This window comes from Pelophylax lessonae (genome assembly GCF_965119305.1).
Source record: "Pelophylax lessonae genome assembly, chromosome: 1".
Classification (NCBI taxonomy): domain Eukaryota; kingdom Metazoa; phylum Chordata; class Amphibia; order Anura; family Ranidae; genus Pelophylax; species Pelophylax lessonae.
Window position 1 is genome coordinate 300,414,073 of NC_138768.1, and position 20,048 is coordinate 300,434,120.

Sequence of the window (20,048 nt, forward strand, 5' to 3'; positions counted from 1 at the left end):
AAAAATATATTGTAACCCTTTAATAAGTTGGAAGAACATTATCAGCTGCCTAACAAATTATTTTTTCAATACTTTCAATTACGACATGCTTTACAAAGCCAAGCGCCTACCTATCAGTTCAAATATAATCCCTCTGTGGTTTTAACTATGGCGACCTCCACTTCTGACACCAAGCGGGGACTTATATGAGGCTTATATTTTACTATTCAACAGCTGTTAGCACCCGCATATAGGTATATAGCCTAGGGCAGTGTTTTTCAACTCCGGTCCTCAGGGCACACTAACAGGCCAGATTTTAATTATTACCTTGGGGAGATGCAGACTAGAATACTGCAATGCCTGAGCAGCAAATTATATCACCTGTGATGTATTTCAGTTTCCTTGCAAACCTGGCCTGTTAGTGTGCCCTGAGGACCGGAGTTGAGAAACACTGGCCTAGGGTCATGCAACAGGATTTCGATTCTTTGAGTAATGATGAGGAGTGGACCCAGGCACTGGAACACTTGACAAAAGGTCTCTTTATCCCATTCACAGCGCCTGATTCAGCTGTTCATCGTTCATAGAGTTCATTACACCCCTTTGAAGCTCTAAGCTTGGTTTGAAAGCGACATCTCCACAGTGTCCTAGGTACTACAGTCTAAGGATCCCTCCTACACATGTTATGGCGCTGTCCCAATTTTCATCGTTACTGGGAGTATATTTTTTCGATCCTTAATTCCAGTTATTCAATGCAGGTGGCGGTGGATCTAAAAAATGCCATTCTGGGAATAATACCTAAGAATATTCTTACGGTTGACATGCTTTTATTGTGGATCTGCAATGATAATCTATGTGGAACTTTTCCCTCAGTCTGCATGGTGATGTACATTGTGAGAGAGCTTTATATTTTCCCGTAATGGGTTCATTTTTCTTTTACTTCTTTTTTTTTTTTTTTTTCAATTTAAATGGAGGTGATATGGGCAATACGTGTTCTAAATGACAAACTTGTAAGTAGTAATGGATGTTTTTTTTTTTTTTTATAACTGTTGTTAAAACATATATTTTAAAAAATGACCTGATTTAAAAAAAAAAAAAAAAAGTCAGACCAGATTAAATTAGTTGTCCAAAATATTATTGGACAGTTAGCCACTCCCACGGACAACCCAAATCACCACAGCCATTACAGAACACATATTTGCTAACAATATTGCTCATATCAATTACAGGGATGTTTGGACTTTACCCGAACTTTGTCAGCAATCAGATGATCCAGCCACCCTGTATCAATTTCATTATTTTGAAAGCTCTCAGTCTCCAACAACTTGATGAGGTATTCCACTGTTGTCCTGAAATCTCCTCTTATAGACAGCTCTTTAAGAGCTACAACCATGTTCCTGGAACATACAGATAATGTGTAACATTTCAGCTACATGGAGGTATGCCACAGAACTTCCTCTAGATACCTAGATATCTAAAGCACACACAGTAAGGTCTTTGCCAAAAATGTAAACAATCAAGCTTGAAATAATGAGTGTTTTCCACATAACAAATGCCTGTTGGTTTTATTGCACACATTTTCAGAATTCTGACATATATTGGTTATTTAGGGTTCAGTTGTATCAATACAAAGGCAGAATTTTGAAGTACTGAGAGAACCAAATTCAGATTACACAAAGTCACAGGAATACAAACGGGGGGTAAATTGGTAAATATCAGAGACAACAGTCTTGATCAAGGCATGAGAATTTAATGGTCCCGGCTGCGGGAAAGAAAGAGTGAACAGACTGAAGTAGAACCCCAGAAACCATTCTGGCACAGGAACTGGGGCAGGAATTCCCTGACCCAGAAGACCAGCTTGACTACCTGGACATCTGCTAATTTGTGTGGTGGACAAAGGATGGCTGGAATTGATGACCCAAGGAAAGGGCTGAGAGCAAGGCCCCTCGGGAACCATCTCCCACACCAAGCCTTTGAGATGGAAGCGGTCCAAGTGTTTACAAAGCCTAACTGATGTCCCTCCATTTTGGAAAGTGGGGGAGCACCTTCATTATAAAGAAGACCTCTGCAGTTAGCAAAAACATCTGTGATTTGGGATAAAGACATGATAAGGAGGGTGAAAGTGCATGAATGTAGTAAATATGTCCTTGGACAGAGCTGAGGAGGCAGCCACACCCAATGGAGTTGGAGAAGACTCAGAAGATGTTTTAAGCTGGATACACACTATCCAACTTTTGTTGTTAGGTTTCCTTCAGATTTACCTTTTCTATGTAGTGCAGGGGCCTGCCAGATTGCATACAAATTGAAAGTGTTTAGGTTTGACCTCATATTATATGGTTTTGGTAAGTCTAAAGGAAAAAGTCTTCAGAAAATCTTATAGTTTGTATGGCCCTTTAGACTTTGGAGCAGAGGGCATGATTCCAGGCTGCAGACATTGGCCACACTAGCAGGCTTTCCATTAGCTACACATGTCTATGTTGTACTACCTTAACCACTTAAGCCCCGGAAGATTTTACCCCCTTCCTGACCAGGGGGTATTTTGCGATTCGGCACTGCGTGACTTTAACGGACAATTGCGCGGTCGTGCGACGCTGTACCTAAACAAATTTGATGTTCTCCTTTTTTTCCCACAAACAGAGCTTTCTTTTGGTGGTATTTGATCACTTGTACGATTTTTTGATCATGCGCTATAAACAAAAAAATAGCATCAATTTTGCAAAAATAACAATATTTTTCAAAATTTTTTATATGAATTTCCCGAAAAAAAATGTAAAAATCTAAATTTTTTAAAATTTTCGGCCAGTTTGTTTTATGCTACATATGTTTGGTAAAAAAAAAAAAAAAAAAAAAAAAAAAATCGCAAAAAGCGTATTTTGATTGGTTTGCGCAAAAGTTATCGCGTTTACTAACAAAGGGAAAGATTTTTGTCATTTTTTTTTTTAACGCGTAATGGCGGCGATCTGCGATTTTATTTGCGGGACTGCGACATTGGGGCGGATAGATCGGACCCTTGACTGACATTTTTGACACTTTTGGGGTTACCAGTGACATTACTACAGTAATCAGTGCTATACATATGCACTGTTACTGTAAAATGACACTGGTAGTGAAGGGGTTAACTTTTTTGAGAAGGAGGGGCTGTGTGTGTCCCTAGGGGCGTGATTCTAACTGTGATTGGCTGTGGCTTGAGGTGTAGGAACAATGATCAACGGTCCTACATAGTAGAACCGTATGATCACTGTTCCTACACAGGGAAGAATGACAGGCGGCTTGTTTACACTAGCCGCCTGCCTTTCTCCCGTTGTCACGGACAATTGTGAGTGAGCGGCGGACATCGGGTCCGCCGCTCACACGCGCGGGGGGGGGGGTCCGTGACCGCGCCTCCGGCGGCGTGCGCGCTCGCTCCCCAGAGCCTCACAGGCTAGTGACGTACCGGTACGTCACTTTGCCTGTGAGGGGCTGACCGCCGCAGTATATGTACTAGCGGCGGTTGGCAAGTGGTTAACAAGCCAAACATGTTTGTGAACACCTTCATTTAGCGAACGCTATATAAGAACATTTTTCTGTGTGGTATTAAAGAATATCTAAAGTCAACACATTTTTAGAGTAGGTACAGAATTTGTCTTTTTTTTGCCATGTCCCATTGGAAAGATTTCATTGTATTTCCTGTCTAAATAAATCTCTCTCTTAGAGAGTCGTCCCCATTGGAAGATTTTTTAATGTATTCCTGTTACAGTGTGACACCGCTAAAATTTTGAGTTTCCCACGACTTCCATGTGTCCTTGTGACAGTGGCCACCAGTCTGAACAGAGAAAGTAATCCTCCCCAGCTTAAGCACTGATAGCAACAAAAAAACTCACAGGGGCATCAACACAAAAAAAAAAAAAAGAATTAAATGTATGGTTTTTAAACAAATTTAACCAGAAGTATAAAAATGGCCAAGCGAAAAAGCGGTAATAAAACATTAAGCTTAGGAACATTAATGGATAACTCTAAGTAAAGAAGACAGTTGTCACTACTAACGAGATAGCCTCTTCACGGTTTTCTCCCCAGGAGAAACAATGTCCAAACTGTGAATCAGCAAACTCATGCAAACCGCCAGCGGCTGCCACGCTGAAGTATCCCCAAACATTCTTACTACTTCGGAAATTGAGCTCCTGGACAGTCCCTGAGCTGGGTTTAAACCCCTGGTAGAGAAAGAATAGAAAAGTAAAACACCAACTGTGAGAAGTACCATATTTTATCATTAATAACATTTGCCGAGTAGCAACTTCACACTCCCTTGGTGCGGTCAAGTTGCGCTTTGGGCAAAGCGCAGCTAACCAGCAGTTTTTCAGCAGGTTTAGCTGGGCATTCCCATAAAATTTTATGATGTCTCACGGTTTTGTTGTGATTTCTGAAAACACACCAAAGATGCAGCATGCAGAAATCTTGGTGCAAGTTCTGAAACTGCACCAAAACCGTAAGACCTATATCAGCCTATAGGAAAGTGCAGCTAACCCACATGAAAAACACAAGTTAGCTGCGTTTTAGCAAAAGCGCAGTGAGGCAGTGTGAAGCCACTAACTCTAATGTCATAAAATCAGTCCTACCTCATCGGGGTTCTCACTTGTTATTCTTGCAGCAATGACATGACCTCTTGGGTTTGGGGTGTTTGTGGGATTCTCAAAGCATATTGGTAAATCTCCCCAAGGTGACTCCCCATACAGCACTCTAATGTCCTTTATTCTGTACAGTGGAATTCCCATGGATATCTACAGTAATTAGGAAAACAAAACAAACCTATAAATGACAACGAATGCTATGATTTATAAAACTAGAAAATTATAGGATTAGCAAAATACATTTTTTTAAACAGAAACATAAGCAAAGCCAAAATGAATAATCCATTATATAATAAGGATAAGAGAAAACAAACATGCATCTAACTAAATAATTATTTATATGTGCCCTAGCATTATTCTTGCATTGACCTATGCAGCTCATCGCAGATAGTGTGAGCCCTAATACATCGAAAACATTTTATTTTGATGCACCAGAGATGTACTTAGCTCACTTAAAATGAAAGTTTAATTGGGGTTAAATAAAATACAAAATTAATTTTTTAAACCAGTGGTAAGTTCCAAACTATTCTAGGTTACTACTTACATTTACCACCCTTACACTTCATTGCAAAAAAAAAAAAAACTGCCAATACTGAAGCATTCTATTTAAAAAAAAAAACGGTTCTTTGTTATCATATTGTTAGCATAATAAAAGTAACATTATAATCAATGATAATACAGCAGGAAAATAACATAAAAACAAAAAGTTCAGGAAGCCACAAAATGGTCAGGTCACCTTGCTGTATATGTTAATGTAGGAAATGGCAAGTGTCTCCCCTCCGTCTTGTCATACCTGTAACTGAGCAGCAGGAAGGTTAACGTCGCAAATCATTTCAGTGCAGGGATGTTCCACCTGAAGCCTTGGGTTCAGTTCTAAAAAGTGAAAGCTGCCATCCTCACTGTAAAGGTACTCCACTGTGCCAGCACTAACATAACCTACCATCTTAGCCAGGCGGACAGCACACTGTTAACAGGGAAGAATGACATATTAAATATAAAATATTGCATGCTCAAATATAATATATATTGCATGCTATAAGGGACATGGAAGAATGACATTTAAAATACAATATGGCATGTTTAGATATAAAAAATGCATACAATTAAAACGAAGAACAATCACTACCAAAAAGAATGTACAGTGCCTTGAAAAAGTATTGATGCCCCTTGAAATTTTCCACATTTTGCCATGTTACAACCAAAAACATAAATGTATTTTATTGGGATTTTATGTGCTAGACTGACACAAAGTGGCACATAAGGCCCCTTTCACACTTATGCGACGCAATTTTACTGCGATTTTGCAGCGATTTTGAAAGCAATGGCAAGGCTATATGCCTCAAAACGCATTAAAATCATGGCAAAGTAGTGCAGGAACTACCTTGAAGTCGGTGCGACTTCAAAACGCACTGATATGAATGGGGCTCATTGAAAATAATGGAAAACGACTTGTCGTGCGATTTTGCGGTCCAAAATTGCAGGACAAGTCGCACTAGTGTGAATGGGGCCGAATTGTGAAGTTGAAGGAAAATGATAAAACGGTTTTCAAATTGTTTACAAATAAATATCTGAAAAGTGTGGCATGCATTTGTATTCAGCCCTCCTGAGTCAATTCTTTGTAGAACCCCCTTTTGCTGCAATTACAGCTGCAAGTCTTTTTGGGGATGTCTCTACCAACTTTGTACATCTAAAGCGTGAAATTTCTTTGCAAAATAGCTCAAACTCTCTCAGATTGGATGGAGAGCATCTGTAAACAGCAATTTTCAAGTCTTGCCACAGATTCTCAGTTTTATTTAGGTCTGGACTCTTACTGGGCCATTCTAACACATGAATATGCTTTGATCTAAACCATTCCATTGCAGCTCTGGCTGTATGTTTAGGGTCGTTGTTTTGCTGGAAGGTTAACCTCCTCCCCAGTCTCAAGTCTTTTGCAAACTAACAGATTTTTTTTGCCCTGTATTTGGCTCCATCCATATTTCCACAAACTCTGATCAGCTTTCCTGTCCCAGCTGAAGAAAAGAATCCCCACAACATGATGCTGCCACCACCATGTTTCACAGTGGGGATGGTGTGTTCAGGGTAATGTACAGTGTTTTCCGCCACACATAGCATTTTGCTTTTAGGCCAAAAATGTTAAATTTTGGTCTCATCTGACCAGAGCACCTTCTTTCACGTTTGCAATGTCCCTTACATGGCTTCTTGCAAACAGGACTTCTTATGGCTTTCTTTCAACAATGTCTTTCTTCTTTCCATAAAGGCCAGATTTCTGGAGTGCATGACTAATAGTTGTCCTGTGGACAAATTCGCCCACCTATACTGTGGATCTCTGCAACTTCTCCAGAGTTACCATGGGCCTCTTGGTGAGATGTTCAAAGATTGGGATATTTTTTATAACCTAACCCAGCTTTAAACTTCTCCACAACTTTATCCTTGACCTGTCTGGTGTGTTCCTTGGCCTTCACGATGCTGTTTGTTCATTAAGGTTCTGTAAAAACCTCTGAGGGTTTCACAGAACCGCTGTAATTATTCACAGAACAGCTGTAATTATACAGAGATGAAATTATACACAGGTGGACTCTATTTATTAATTAGGTGACTTCTGAAGGCAATTGGCTCTGCTAAATTTTAGTTAGAGGTATCTGAGTAAAGGGGGCTGAATACAAATGCACGCCACACTTTTCAGATATTCATTTGTAAAAAAATGTAAAAAACATTTATAATGTTCTTTCCACTTCACAATTATGTGCCACTTTGTGTTGGTCTATCACATAAAATCTCAATAAAGTACATTAATGTTTTTGGTTGTAACATGACAAAATGTGGAAAATTTCTAGGAATAAAATACTTTTGAAAGGCACTGTACACATATAGGATTTGGAAAAAACTGAATTTTTGTAAAATCTTACCTGTAAAATTCCTTTCTCTGAGTCCTCCGACAGTCGCCGCTTCCTCTAAGTCATCGCAATTGGGTATTGTCCACCTATCCGTAGGAATAGCTAGGCATATAGACTTAGTCAAAAGACAAAAGGCATTAGCATGTACACACCCACGGGGGCTGTCCCATCTGGTCAATACCCCCCTGCATCACCACTCCCAACTCAGTTTGGTAGCATAGCAGTAGGTAATAAGAACCCCAAAAGAGGGGCGGGGGCGGCGACTGTCGGAGGACTCAGAGAAAGGAATTTTACAGGTAAGATTTTACAAAAATTCCGTTTTCTCTTACGTCCTCCGACAGTCGCCGCCTCCTCTAGTCATCACGATTGGGATGTCCCAAAGCAGTATAGACATGAGGGGTGGGAGACGCAACCGTAGAAAAGGCAACGCAGTACCCACATCAGAGAAAGGAATCTTACACGCACTGTAAGACCCAACTGGGCAACAACAAAACAATGCTCAACAGGAGCAACAGCCCAGGAAAGCAAATGCCAACAGCCAGGGACCCAGGAAAAAACCAAGGGTCCATCATGGCACAGCCGCACTGAGAACTTTGCGGCCAAAGGAAGCATCAGCTGATGCCAGAACGTCTACTTTGTAGAACTTGGAAAAAGTGTGCACCGACGACCAAGTCGCCGCCTTGCACACCTGGGCCACCGAGGCCCGATGCCAATAGGCCCAGGAAGTACTCAAAGACCTGGTAGAGTGCGCCTTAACAGGGAAGGGCGGAACCCGTTCCTTCAAGGCGGAAGCCTGCTCAATGGTCTGTCTGATCCATTTGGCAATAGTCGCTGCGGACGCAGCCATGCCCTTCCGAGATCCCTCAGGAAGGACAAAGAGGGAATCCGTCTTCCGAAAGGATTCCGTAGACTTTAGGTAGACCCTGATCGCCCTAACAACATCCAAGGAATGCAAGGCAATCTCCTTCGGATGCTTAGGCTTCGTACAAAGCGAAGGCAGGACAATGTCCTCATTAAGGTGATAATCAGAGATCACCTTGGGAAGGAAGGATGGCGGTGGTCGCAAAACCACCTTATCCCTGTGAATTATCAAGTAAGGGGAACGGCAAGACAACGCCACCAGTTCCGATACTCTCCGAGCTGAAGTGATCGCCACAAGAAAAGCAACCTTTTTCGACAGCAGAGACAACAATATCTCCCTGATATTCTGGAAGGGAGCACGCTGCAAAGCGGACAGGACCAAATTCAAGTCCCATGGAGGTAAAGGCTCCTTTCTGGGAGGAGCCAAATGTCGCACACCTTGAATGAAGGTGCGCATCAAGGAATGAGACGCCACAGGGCGTTGGAAAAGGACCGCCAGTGCTGACACCTGGCCCTTTATTGTGGCCAGCGCCAGGCGCTGATCCACTCCAGACTGGAGGAAAGCCAAGATCCTCGACACCGAGTAAGAACGAGGGTAAAACCCCCTGGACTCACACCAGGTGAAGTAGGCCTTCCAGGTACGGTAATAAATATTACCAGAGGAAGATTTCCTAGCCTTGATCAGGGTAGGAATAACCTCAGGAGATAGGCCCTTGTCCTTCAGGACCTGGGTCTCAACAGCCAAGCCGCTAAAGCCAGCGTCCGTAAAGCAGGGTGGAAGATCGGACCTTGAGAGAGGAGATCTTCCCACAGAGGCAGGCGCCACGAAGGTGCCACTGCCAGGTGAACAACGTCGGCGTACCAGGACCGGCGAGGCCAGTCCGGTGCCACCAGAATCACCATGTGCGGTTCCGAGGCCAATCTGCGAAGGAACCGGGATAGTAACTGAATCGGAGGAAAGGCGTACATCAGACAATACTGATGCCAAGGGGCCACCAACGCATCCGAGGCGTCCGCCAACGGATCGCGTGTTCTTGCCACGAAGCTTTCCACCTTTCGGTTTAGCCGGGAAGCGAACAGATCCACATCTGGGGATCCCCACTTCGCACACAGCATCTGAAAGACCTCCGGGTGTAGGGACCATTCCCCCTGGTCCAGGGCCTGGGGGCTCAGATAGTCGGCCTGCCAATTGTCCACACCCGGAATGTGAACTGCCGAGATCGCCGGGACATGAGTCTCGGCCCAAGACAGAATGTCGGTCACCTCCCGGGCCGCTCGAGCACTCCTGGTGCCCCCTTGGTGGTTGATGTAAGCCACCGCGGTAGCATTGTCCGTCTGTACACGAACAGGCAGGCCCTGGAGACGGTCTGACCACTGGAAGAGACAGAGTTTTATTGCTCTTAGTTCCAGCACATTTATCGGGAGGGAGGATTCCTCCTCCGACCAAGTGCCCTGGGCAGACAGGTTGCCCAGGACTCCACCCCAGCCCGACAGGCTGGCGTCCGTGGTAACCACCGTCCACACTAACGGACAGAAGGACTTGCCTTCCACCACCGCCGGGGACTGGATCCACCACAGAAGAGCCAATCTGGTCTGGCGACTCAAGGACACCTCCAGATCCAACGACTGAGGAAGTCTGTCCGACCTGGCCAGAATCTCCGCCTGGAGAGCCCGCGTGTGGAACTGGGCAAAGGGAATCAACTCGAAGGCCGACACCATCAACCCCAGGCCCCGCATGCAGGTCCTGAGTGATGAGGACGGATTGTCCCTGAGGGACCTGAGTTCGTCCCGCAAAGTCCGGAGCTTGTCCTCCGGCAAGAACACCTTTGCCTGAGCAGAGTCCAGAACCATTCCCAAATAGGGAAGGCGAAGCGACGGAGACAACGCTGATTTCTGAACGTTGATGGTCCATCCGAACTCCTGAAGCGTCTGTACCGTAATGGACAGGTCACGCACAAGGTCCTGGCTGGCCCTCGATCTCAGAAGCAGATCGTCCAGGTACCCCAGGACCGCAATGCCAACACCTTGGTGAAGACCCTTGGAGCCGAAGCGAGACCGAAAGGTATCGCCACAAACTGGTAGTGGTCCTCTGCGATAGCAAACCGAAGGTACCGCTGATGACCCTCGAAAATGGGGATGTGCAGATACGCATCCTTCAGATCTATCGAAGCCAGGAATTCTTCTGGACTCAAGGAGGCCACAACCGAACGGAGAGACTCCATTCGAAACTTTCGAACACGCACAAAGCGGTTCAGCGCCTTTAGGTCCAGAAAAGGACGCACTTTGCCCTCCTTCCTGGGCACAGTGAACAGATTCGAATAAAACCCCCGAAACCTGTCCCGGTGAGGCACCGGTACAATCACTCTCTGAGCAAGCAGGTCCTGCACCGCCTGATGCAAATCCTGCAGACGCCCCGGAAGCAGCTGAAGATTGGAGGGAAAGAATCTGTCCGCCGGCCTGGAAAGGAATTCGATCTTGTAGCCTGATCGAACGATTTCCTGGACCCACCTGTCCGATACCCGGAGCAGCCAAGGTTGAAGGAAACCGCGCAAACGTCCCCCCACCCCTGAAATGGGTGAGGGCGCCCTTTCAGGCAGAGGCGGATTGTCCCGCCGAGCCGGCATTGCCGGTCTTCTGCTTACCCGCCCAGGGCTTCTTCTGGTTGCCCTGGGTCTTGAAGGGCTTGCCCTTGGATTGGTTCCGAAAGGCACGAAAGGACCCCTGAGTGGATCTAGGCGCAGAACCCCGCTTGCCTCGGAAGGACTTGTTCTTTGGGTTCTGGGGTAGCATAGTGCTCTTGCCCCCCGTGACGCCCTTCACCAGGGTATCCAACGCCTCGCCAAAAAGGCGAGAGCCAGCATAGGGAAAATCAGCAACTGTTTTCCGTGAGGACTGGTCGGCCGACCAGCTCTTCAGCCATATCAGTCGCCGGTTAAGCACCGCGACACTCGAGAGGCGAGCCACCAAGGGGGCCTCATTTAAGGCTGCATCACACAAATACATGACTCCTTGGGGGATCTGGTCCACCATTTCCAGTCGGGCAGGCGGCACGTCGTCAGACACTACGTTGTTTCTAAACACCTTGATCCAATCAGCCACCGCCTGAGTCACCATAACGGACGCGAAAACGGGTTTGAGCAACGAACCCGCCACCGTATAGGAATGGCGGGCTAGAGACTCCAACCGCCGGTCCGTGGGATCCCGGAAAACCGGAGTATCCTCAGTAGGAACCAAGGTAGCCTTGTTCAGTACGGCCACAGTGTGATCTACCTGTGGAGGCACACACCATCGCGATTCCGTAGCCGGCGCAAAAGGATAAAGCAATTTGAACCGACTAGGCACCACGAATGGACGTTTTAACGTGCGCCACATTTCATTGACAGTGTAATGAAATTCAGCTGGGCAGGGAAAAACCTGCGCAGACTTGCGTGTCCTGTGCGTCCCAAAGGAGGACACCACGCCCGGAGGATTTGGCTCATCCACCAAATGCAAGGTTTCTTTTACAGAAACAATCAACTCATCCATGGTCGCCCGTTCTTCAGGTGACCCTGGGGAAGATGTGTCAACACCCTCCACCTCAGCCTCCCCCTCAGACCCCGGAGGGTCTAAGGATGAGCGGGACCCTGAAAAGGGCACGCTCGCAGCAGCCATATCCCCATCTGAATCAGAAGAGAGAGACAGCCTGGGCCGTTTTCTCGCAGCCCGTTCAGACATCAGCATTTCCATATTTGCCACTAAAGTCGCAAATACAGCAGCTAAATCAGGTCGCAGCGGAGCCACAGGAGAACTGGGTTCCCCCACTAAAGCTGGAGGAAATTTTCTTTCCTGAGAATCCATGGCTCAAGAAAAAGTACAGTGCAAAAAAAAAAATGATGTACTGTCCCCTTAAATAGCGCTGCGGAATGCGCAGCCCACCGCTACTGTCACAGATATGAAGACCCCCAAAAGGAGAAGAAACTGAGCCAGAAGCAGTATGCAGAAGAAGACAGAGAGATGCAGTGCAGAGCCCGCAGATCGTTGCTACCTGTGTCCTGTGCTGCCTGAGAGGAAAAGGAAATGCTGCTGGAAGGGGCTGGCTATAAGCCAGACCTAAGGGAAAATGGCTGCCCATAGGAGATGCATTGAGGCTTCACCAAGATGGCCGCCGACATGCGGCCGACCCGATCGTTCTACAGCCCACAAAATGGCGGCGGAGGGCGCCAAAAACGATCAGTATACTCGCCCCAGAGGGGCCATATCAATGTGCAGTAAAAAACATGGCGGACCGCGCGAACGTACCCCCGCAGCGGTCGCCGCACAACACGCACGTCTGCACCCCCAACATGCACCTAAGGTGACACAGGGACAGGGACCCCCAGTACTGACATTTTTCAAAGGAAAATCAAATGAAAGATATAGGAAGGCTGAGACTGAAGCCCCAGCACAAGGGAGCCTGACTATTCCTGAAAGCTAGGCAAATTAAAACTGAGTTGGGAGTGGTGATGCAGGGGGGGGTATTGACCAGATGGGACAGCCCCCGTGGGTGTGTATATGCTAATGCCTTTTGTCTTTTGACTAAGTCTATATGCCTAGCTATTCCTACGGATAGGTGGACAATACCCAATTGTGATGACTTAGAGGAGGCGGCGACTGTTGGAGGACGTAAGAGAAAATAAAATTTTCTGACTCAGTAACAAATGTTTGTGAGGAGTACAGGGCTGCATAAAATGAATGAAAGTGTGCGGCAATCAGTGATGGGTCAGTGATTTGCGCTCCCAGTCTGTCCACCAAGGTGACTACTTCTTTTGGCCTACAGTCTTGGTGTGGTAGGTAGGAGAGTAGTTTTCCTGACCTCTCTCCCTGCTCAAAGACTCGTTGCTGGCAGAAGTAGAGCTTCTGTCTGGCCTTTTCGTAGTACAATTGGTTCATGATTCGCGTTTGAGATTTGAGCTCAGATAGGTGGTCAGGTTAAGGGGTCCGTCGCAAAAGCTTCAGTGGGAGAAGTCAGTCTGTCTGCGGCCAACTGTAGGAGGATTCTAGAAGAGGCCTTCAGACGGTTAATACATCTAGATAAACTAGAGCAGGCATGTCGTTTGAAAGCTTCCCATACTAGGCCGATAGAGGCCAAGGCACACTTTGCATTAAAATTGAATTGCCATTCCTGCTAAATGTCTTCCTGGTCAGCCAGGGCAGTCAACCAGAAAGGGTGTATAAACGCTAGGTTCAGGGGATAGTCTGAGGGGCAAGTCGGAGAGTTGCTCAATAAGGTGCGTGATCTGAGAGTGTCCTGGGGTGAAATCCTGCGACCTGGAGCAGAGGAAGCAGGATATTGGACACTACTATAAAATATATATCAGAAATAGTGAAGTGTATCGCTGAAAAACATTAGAATAGCTGGGTGTTTGGATATTTGTTGCGCCAAGTGTCTGTCAATGCAAATTCTGTGAACAAATGATTAAGACTGGTGGTTATGGACACTAAGAGGGTTGATATTAGATGCAAACGATCTATTGCTGGGTTGAGGACCATGTTAAAGAAGAGCTATAGGCAAAACTTTTTTTTTTTTGGATAGAATAACGGAGGGTTATAACCCGGTCATCTGTGTACCATTGTGGAGATTTCCCTTCACCTTTCCTCATAGCAAAACAGGAAGTGAGAGGCAATCCCTGAAAATTAGGGGAATTCTTTGGAGACTTCCAGGTCACCAGAACTAGAATCCCTATTTGGAGATTTCTCCTTTATTACTTTTTTGGGTACAACCCAAAATTTGGGATTTTCTTTTACGTTCAATTTCAAAAATAATGGTACACAGGACAAATAGAGAGGGTATATCTCCTCAATGGGTACACAGACAGCAATAAAAAATGACAAGTGTTCTAATCCCTTTCCATTCAATCCAAAATTAAAACAAAAGTTTTACCTTTAGTTATACTTTAAAGTCCCCTAATCAAAAAGCAGATGTAGGAAGCCGTCACTGACCACCGCAGAGCTGTATGGGGGAGGGATAATATAGGCCAGGATCAGACAGGGCGCAAAAATACAATTTTAGAATCCGAGGAGGTTGCTAGTATTTTAGTGGGGGAAATGTGGACTGGGAGATGGAATTTGGGTGGTAGGAGAGGATTTGTGCCAATATAGGGAATTTAGGTGGGAATATGATTTGTGTTGGGAGGTGAGATATGGGAGGGGGGTGAGGGATTCTTGGTGGGGAAGGCAGATTGGAGGGAGAGGATCTGTTTTGGGGGATCTGGGGGAGGAGAGGACCAGTGCGGGAGGTTGTAAGGGAAGGAGAGGATTTGTGGCGGGGGGGGGGGGTCCATTGGGGAGAGGAGTTTTTGTTGGGTAGCAAGGGTTGGGGGAGGGAGAGAATTTGTGCTGGGGGGATTTATGGGAGGAGAGGACCTGTGCTTTGAAGAGAGGGAGTTGTTAGGGGACAATTAGTGCTATAAATTAATGATATGGGGGGGGGGGGGTCTGGGAAGGGGGATGTGTGCTGGAGACATGGAATTTTCATGGTAGGGGAGGATTTAATGCCAAGATGAAGAATTTGGGTGAGAAGAATTAGTGCTGGGGGTTGTGATTTGGTGTAGGAGAGATTTGTGATGACCCCTGTACACTGAACATTACACACAGCTGATCCAACCACTTTGTGCATTATATACAGTAATACAATGCATTCTGTGCATTAAACACTCCTGATTCCTGCACTCTGTATTACATTTTTTTGACCAATGCACTGCACAGATGCAAACTTTAAGTTAACCTGTGGTCAGGCTATGGAATTTCAAACATATACTAATTCTTAACAAGTTAGTCCTGTGGAGCAATTTATTCTCAAACTTTAAAGCAAATAAACCAAAGTCATTCAAGTCAGCTTTCTGGGCAACTCCGCTCACCCTGCCTTCAACCGCATCACCCAATCCCAGCACACTAGGTATGTGATTACATGATAGATTAGAAAGCTGAACAGAGTAAGCTTAGCTGGCTCAAAAAATGATATAGTGCTTCTGCTATCAAATTTAAAAGGTTTCTGATATTCTTCACAATGGACAAAAAAAGTTAATCTATGTATGGTCATCCTAAATTATTTTTTCCTGCAAGCATATAGTAACCTTACCAACCTGTTCCATGTATTCAAACACAGATGGAGCAGCAACAGTGGCTGGTGCTTCCTCGATGATCTTTTGATGACGTCTCTGTATGGAACAGTCACGTCCAAAGAGAGACACAGCATTTCCATACTGATCTGCCAGGATTTGGACCTCCAAGTGCCTTGCATGTTGAGCTAGCTTCATCACAAAGATGGGTGATCCATGCACCTCTGTCTGTACCTAAATTAAGACAGCAAATTGATTTATATTAAAGATATCTGTCAAAAGCCTACAAAATAGGCATTAAAAAATGGTATTACTATCAATGGGATTGAATCAGTCTGTTAAATACATTGATTTTTTTCTACAACCCTTAGTGACCCAAACAGAAGCCTAAACCAAGGCTACCAAACACATTATCCAATGTCTTGAATTATTGGAAGGTAATCTGAACTGCATATTGGCTACGGCTGATGTAGGTTCATTGTACACGATAATCGGGCACCAAGAAGCCCTGAAATCGGTTAAATGGGACTTTCAAAATTTTGAGTTAACTAGTCAACACAAAACGTTTTTGTTAAAATGTCTTGATTTTTGTCTCAATCATAATTATTTTTGGTATAATCACCAGTATTATTGACAGGTAAGAGGCATTGCTATGGGCGCTAGGTTCGCCCCAAGTGTAGCGAACCTCTTTATGGCGTGTTGGGAAAATGAGGACATTTTAGGAGAACGTCCAATGGAACTTCTGTGCTATAGAAGATTCATTAATGACCTATTAGTATGAAAAGGTGATTTTGATTCTTTCAGTAAATTTAGGGACAAAATGAACAGAAACAATAGAAATATTAAATTATCTTGGTCAGTGACGAACAAGTTGTGTTTCTCGATTTGGAGATTTTTAAGGATCAAGGTATTGATTGATTCTTTCAATAAATTTAGGGACAAAATGAACAGAAACAATAGAAATATTTAATTATCTTGGTCAGTGACCAACAAGTTGTGTTTCTCGATTTGGAGATTTTTAAGGATCAAGGTAATTTATTCACTAGGAATCACTTAAACCTACGGATAGGAATTCCTATCTACCTTTGGATAGCTGATACCACAAAACATGGCTGTGTAATATTCCCAAAGGTCAATTTATTCGGATACGGATTAATTGTTCCAAGAAATCTGATTACGTTGTCAGAAATTCTAGGGAACAGATTCCTGGAAAAGGGTTATGTTAAGAGACTATTAACCAGGTAAAAAGAGAGGTATGTGAAATTAATAGGGAATCTTTGCTAGTAGAAACTAAAAAACTAGAGGTTAAAGATTTTGAGATTAAGTTAATTATGGACTTTAATGTCCAGTTTAGACAAGTTGAAAAAATTATTAATAGGCATTGGGAAATTCTGAAAAAGGATAGAATACTGGGTTCAGTTTTGCCTTTAAAACCTAAATTCATATACAAGAAAGCACACACTCCTAAAGATATGGTAGCCCCAGGAGTTATTAATCCTCCTGTCATAGGGAAGAACACTCTTTTATCACAGGTTTTCATGCCTGTGGTAGATGTCCAGCATGCCGGCATGCGGTAGGGAATAATAAAAAGTGGAAGGAATTTATGTCAAGAAGTACTGGCAGAAATTATCAAATTAAAGACCTTATCCCTTGTGCCACTATGGGCGTTATCTATATGCTGGAGTGTGGTTGTAGGCTCCAGTATATAGGACGCATATCTAGAAGTTTGAGTGTCAGGGTAGGAGAACATGTTAAAAACATCAAAAAGGGGACGATTACGTACAATGTTTCTAGGTACTTTAACCACTTCCGGACTGCTCACATTGCTACTACTGCAGCACAGTGGCAGCCCTGGGTCCTGGGTCCAGCGACGTAGACCTACGTCGCTGGATTCCTACCTGTCTGTTTAGACACAGCGAGAGACGGGCCGGAGGAGGAGAGACGGCGATCACCGTCTCTCTTCCCTGATCGTTTGTGTAAACAAAGCGGGCGGATCTTCTCTGTGACAGACAGGGACAGATCACAGGGTTCAGCATAGCTGAACCTGCGATCTCTGTCTCGGTCACAGAACCCCCCCACACACGTCAGGAAGCACACGTCAGTATGCATGAGGCACACATTTAACCCCTTGATCACCAACAGTGTTAACCCCTTCCCTGCCAGTGTCATTATTACAGTAACAGTGCATATTTTTAGCACTGATTACTGTAGTAATGTCACTGGTCCCCCCAAAAGTGTCAAAAATGTCAATTAGGGGTCCGATCTGTCCGCTGCAATGTCACAGTCCCGCAAAAAAAAAAAAAAAATCGCAGATCTTCGCAATTACTAGTAAAGAAAAAAAAAGAAAAAACAATAAAAATGACAAATCTTTCCCGTAGTTAGTAACTTTTGCTCAAACCAATCAAAATACGCTTATTGCAATTTTATTTTACCAAAAATATGTAGCAGAAAACAAATTGGCCTAAAATGTTAAAAATTTTGATTCGTACATTTTTTTAGGAAATGTTATATAGCAGAATGTGAAAATATTGTTTTTTTTTTCAAAATTGTCGCTCTTTTTTTTAAAAAAATTTAAAATTGCACAGTTGATCAAATACCACCAAAAGAAAGCTCTATTTGTGGGGAAAAAAAGGACATAAATTTAATTTGGGTACAGCATTGCACAACCGCGCGTTTGTTCGTTAAAGTAACACAGTGCTGAATTGCAAAATATGGCCTGGTCAGGAAGGGGGTAAAATCTTCCGGTTTTAAAGTGGTTTAAAATACGCTCATTGAGATCTTTTTTTGGCAAAGACATGTAGCTAAATACATTTTGGCCTAAATATATGAAAAAAATTGAATATATTGGATATTTTTTAACAGTCAAAGTAGAAAATGTAAATTTTTCGCAAAATTTTCGCTCTTTTTTTATTAATATCGCAAAAAAATAAAAAGCGCAGAGGAGATCAAATACCACCAAAAGAAAGCGCTCGGTTTGTGGGAAAAAAAATGCGCAAATTTTGTTTGGGTACAGCATTGCATGACCGCGTAATTTTAATAATCACCAATTATTTTGGTAATGCACATTATTATATTGATTGGTTATTATTGATTGCATTTAGTATTCACTGATTTGGGTACATTTAATTTTATTGAGCTTTTGGCACTGCATTTTTTTTGAACATGTATATAAAAAAATGGATACCCCACATCATTCTGACTGCTATATGGTAATACAGAGGGGTGCACACCTTGATTAACTTTAAGATGACATTCCATATATATAAATTATGGTGTTCACAGAGCAGTATATCCATACAGAAAAGCCTTTATCAAGATTTAACGGGGAAAGCGCTCCATTGCTTAAATCAGTTGGAAAGCCATCAGCTTTTCAAAAGTCTCACCTGTCTAAAAAGATTTGGGAAATCCTCTGCCCGCTCTGCCATGCGAATGCCTTTGCCACCTCCACCTTCAGATGCCTTTATCATTACTGGGTACCCAATTCTCTCTGCAGACTGGAAAGCAGTAAATGCAATAAATGGTTTAATATTATTTTACTTGTAAAAAATTCAAAAAATAGTAGGATGGCAAATTCTGATTAGCAATATAACACAGTTTTTTTATTGTACCCAATATATGGAAAGAAATGTTTTTGGTAAGGCTCACACTTTTTCCTATTTCTAAATAAGTTGTTTGAAAAAAAAAAAAAAAAAAAAAAGTATCACAGAGTACGTAAAATATTTCTTTCACGTGCCACATTATTATAACCACTTTAAAATGGACAAAACAGACTTTCCAACTGTTTCTCAACCCTGGAATGATGCCTTTTTCACCACACTAGACCTGATATAATCCATCATTTTCAGGGAGGAACGCTAGGAAATCAACTTTCCTCCCATATATATATATATATATATATATATATATATATATATATTTACAATTTTCCATTTAATTTTTCCTGCTCACCATAATCACACATTCATGAAAAAAAAAAAGCGGTGGAAATGGTGAATTTAAATGGCAATGTTTTTCAGAGTGCTTCAGGCCCCTTTCACATGGGTCTGTCTGTTTTTAATTTATCCATTGATGGATAAAATACGGACAGCAGTGCATTTCAATGGGCAAATGTATAATCATCTGTTTGCATCCGTTTACACACATTCAGGTCCGTTTTTTTTAACTAAACAGGGAACAAGTCTCCAACCTGTTCGGTATGTGGAGTTGAATGGAAGTAAACAGATATAAACGGAGGACGTCTGTTTTTGCATTGGTTGTAAAGGAGGTGGCACCTGCTGGCATCCTAAAAAACGGTGACTCATCCCTGCTGTCCGCTATCTAGCTCATCCCTGCTGTCCAGTTATGTGTTCATATGTGTTTTTTTACACACAACTAGAATAAGAACCAGATATTTGATTGTTTCATGTTATCCTCAGCACATTAACATCAGCAGGCAATCAGGGCTCTACTGCTTTGCAAAGTGAACACTAAAAGAGAGGAGAGGACCAGGATGAGCTCAACAAGTTATAAGAAGGAGCCTAGCAGACATTTTCCCCTATAATTACATTGAATAAGATGGCATCTCTTGGGACCAGATCCCTCATGGCATGGTTCTGCAATCAGCTCTGAGAGGAGTCAATTGGAACCTTTAGTTCTGG

At 43.5% G+C, this 20,048-nt stretch overlaps 1 protein-coding gene across 4 annotated transcripts in view; it reads right to left on the reverse strand.

Moving 5' to 3' along the window:
* Positions 1–20,048, reverse strand: part of ACACB (acetyl-CoA carboxylase beta) — a 224,839-nt gene that overhangs the window by 102,079 nt on the left and 102,712 nt on the right. For all 4 annotated transcript variants that reach the window (XM_082243009.1, XM_082243007.1, XM_082243006.1 and 1 more), the window contains 6 exons: positions 18,795–18,905; positions 15,436–15,645; positions 5,374–5,544; positions 4,569–4,730; positions 4,000–4,163; positions 1,223–1,373 (listed from right to left, as the gene is read on the reverse strand). In XM_082243009.1, coding sequence (XP_082099135.1) covers positions 1,223–1,373; positions 4,000–4,163; positions 4,569–4,730; positions 5,374–5,544; positions 15,436–15,645; positions 18,795–18,905 — 969 coding nt within the window. The remainder of the gene's footprint in view (positions 1–1,222; positions 1,374–3,999; positions 4,164–4,568; positions 4,731–5,373; positions 5,545–15,435; positions 15,646–18,794; positions 18,906–20,048) is intronic.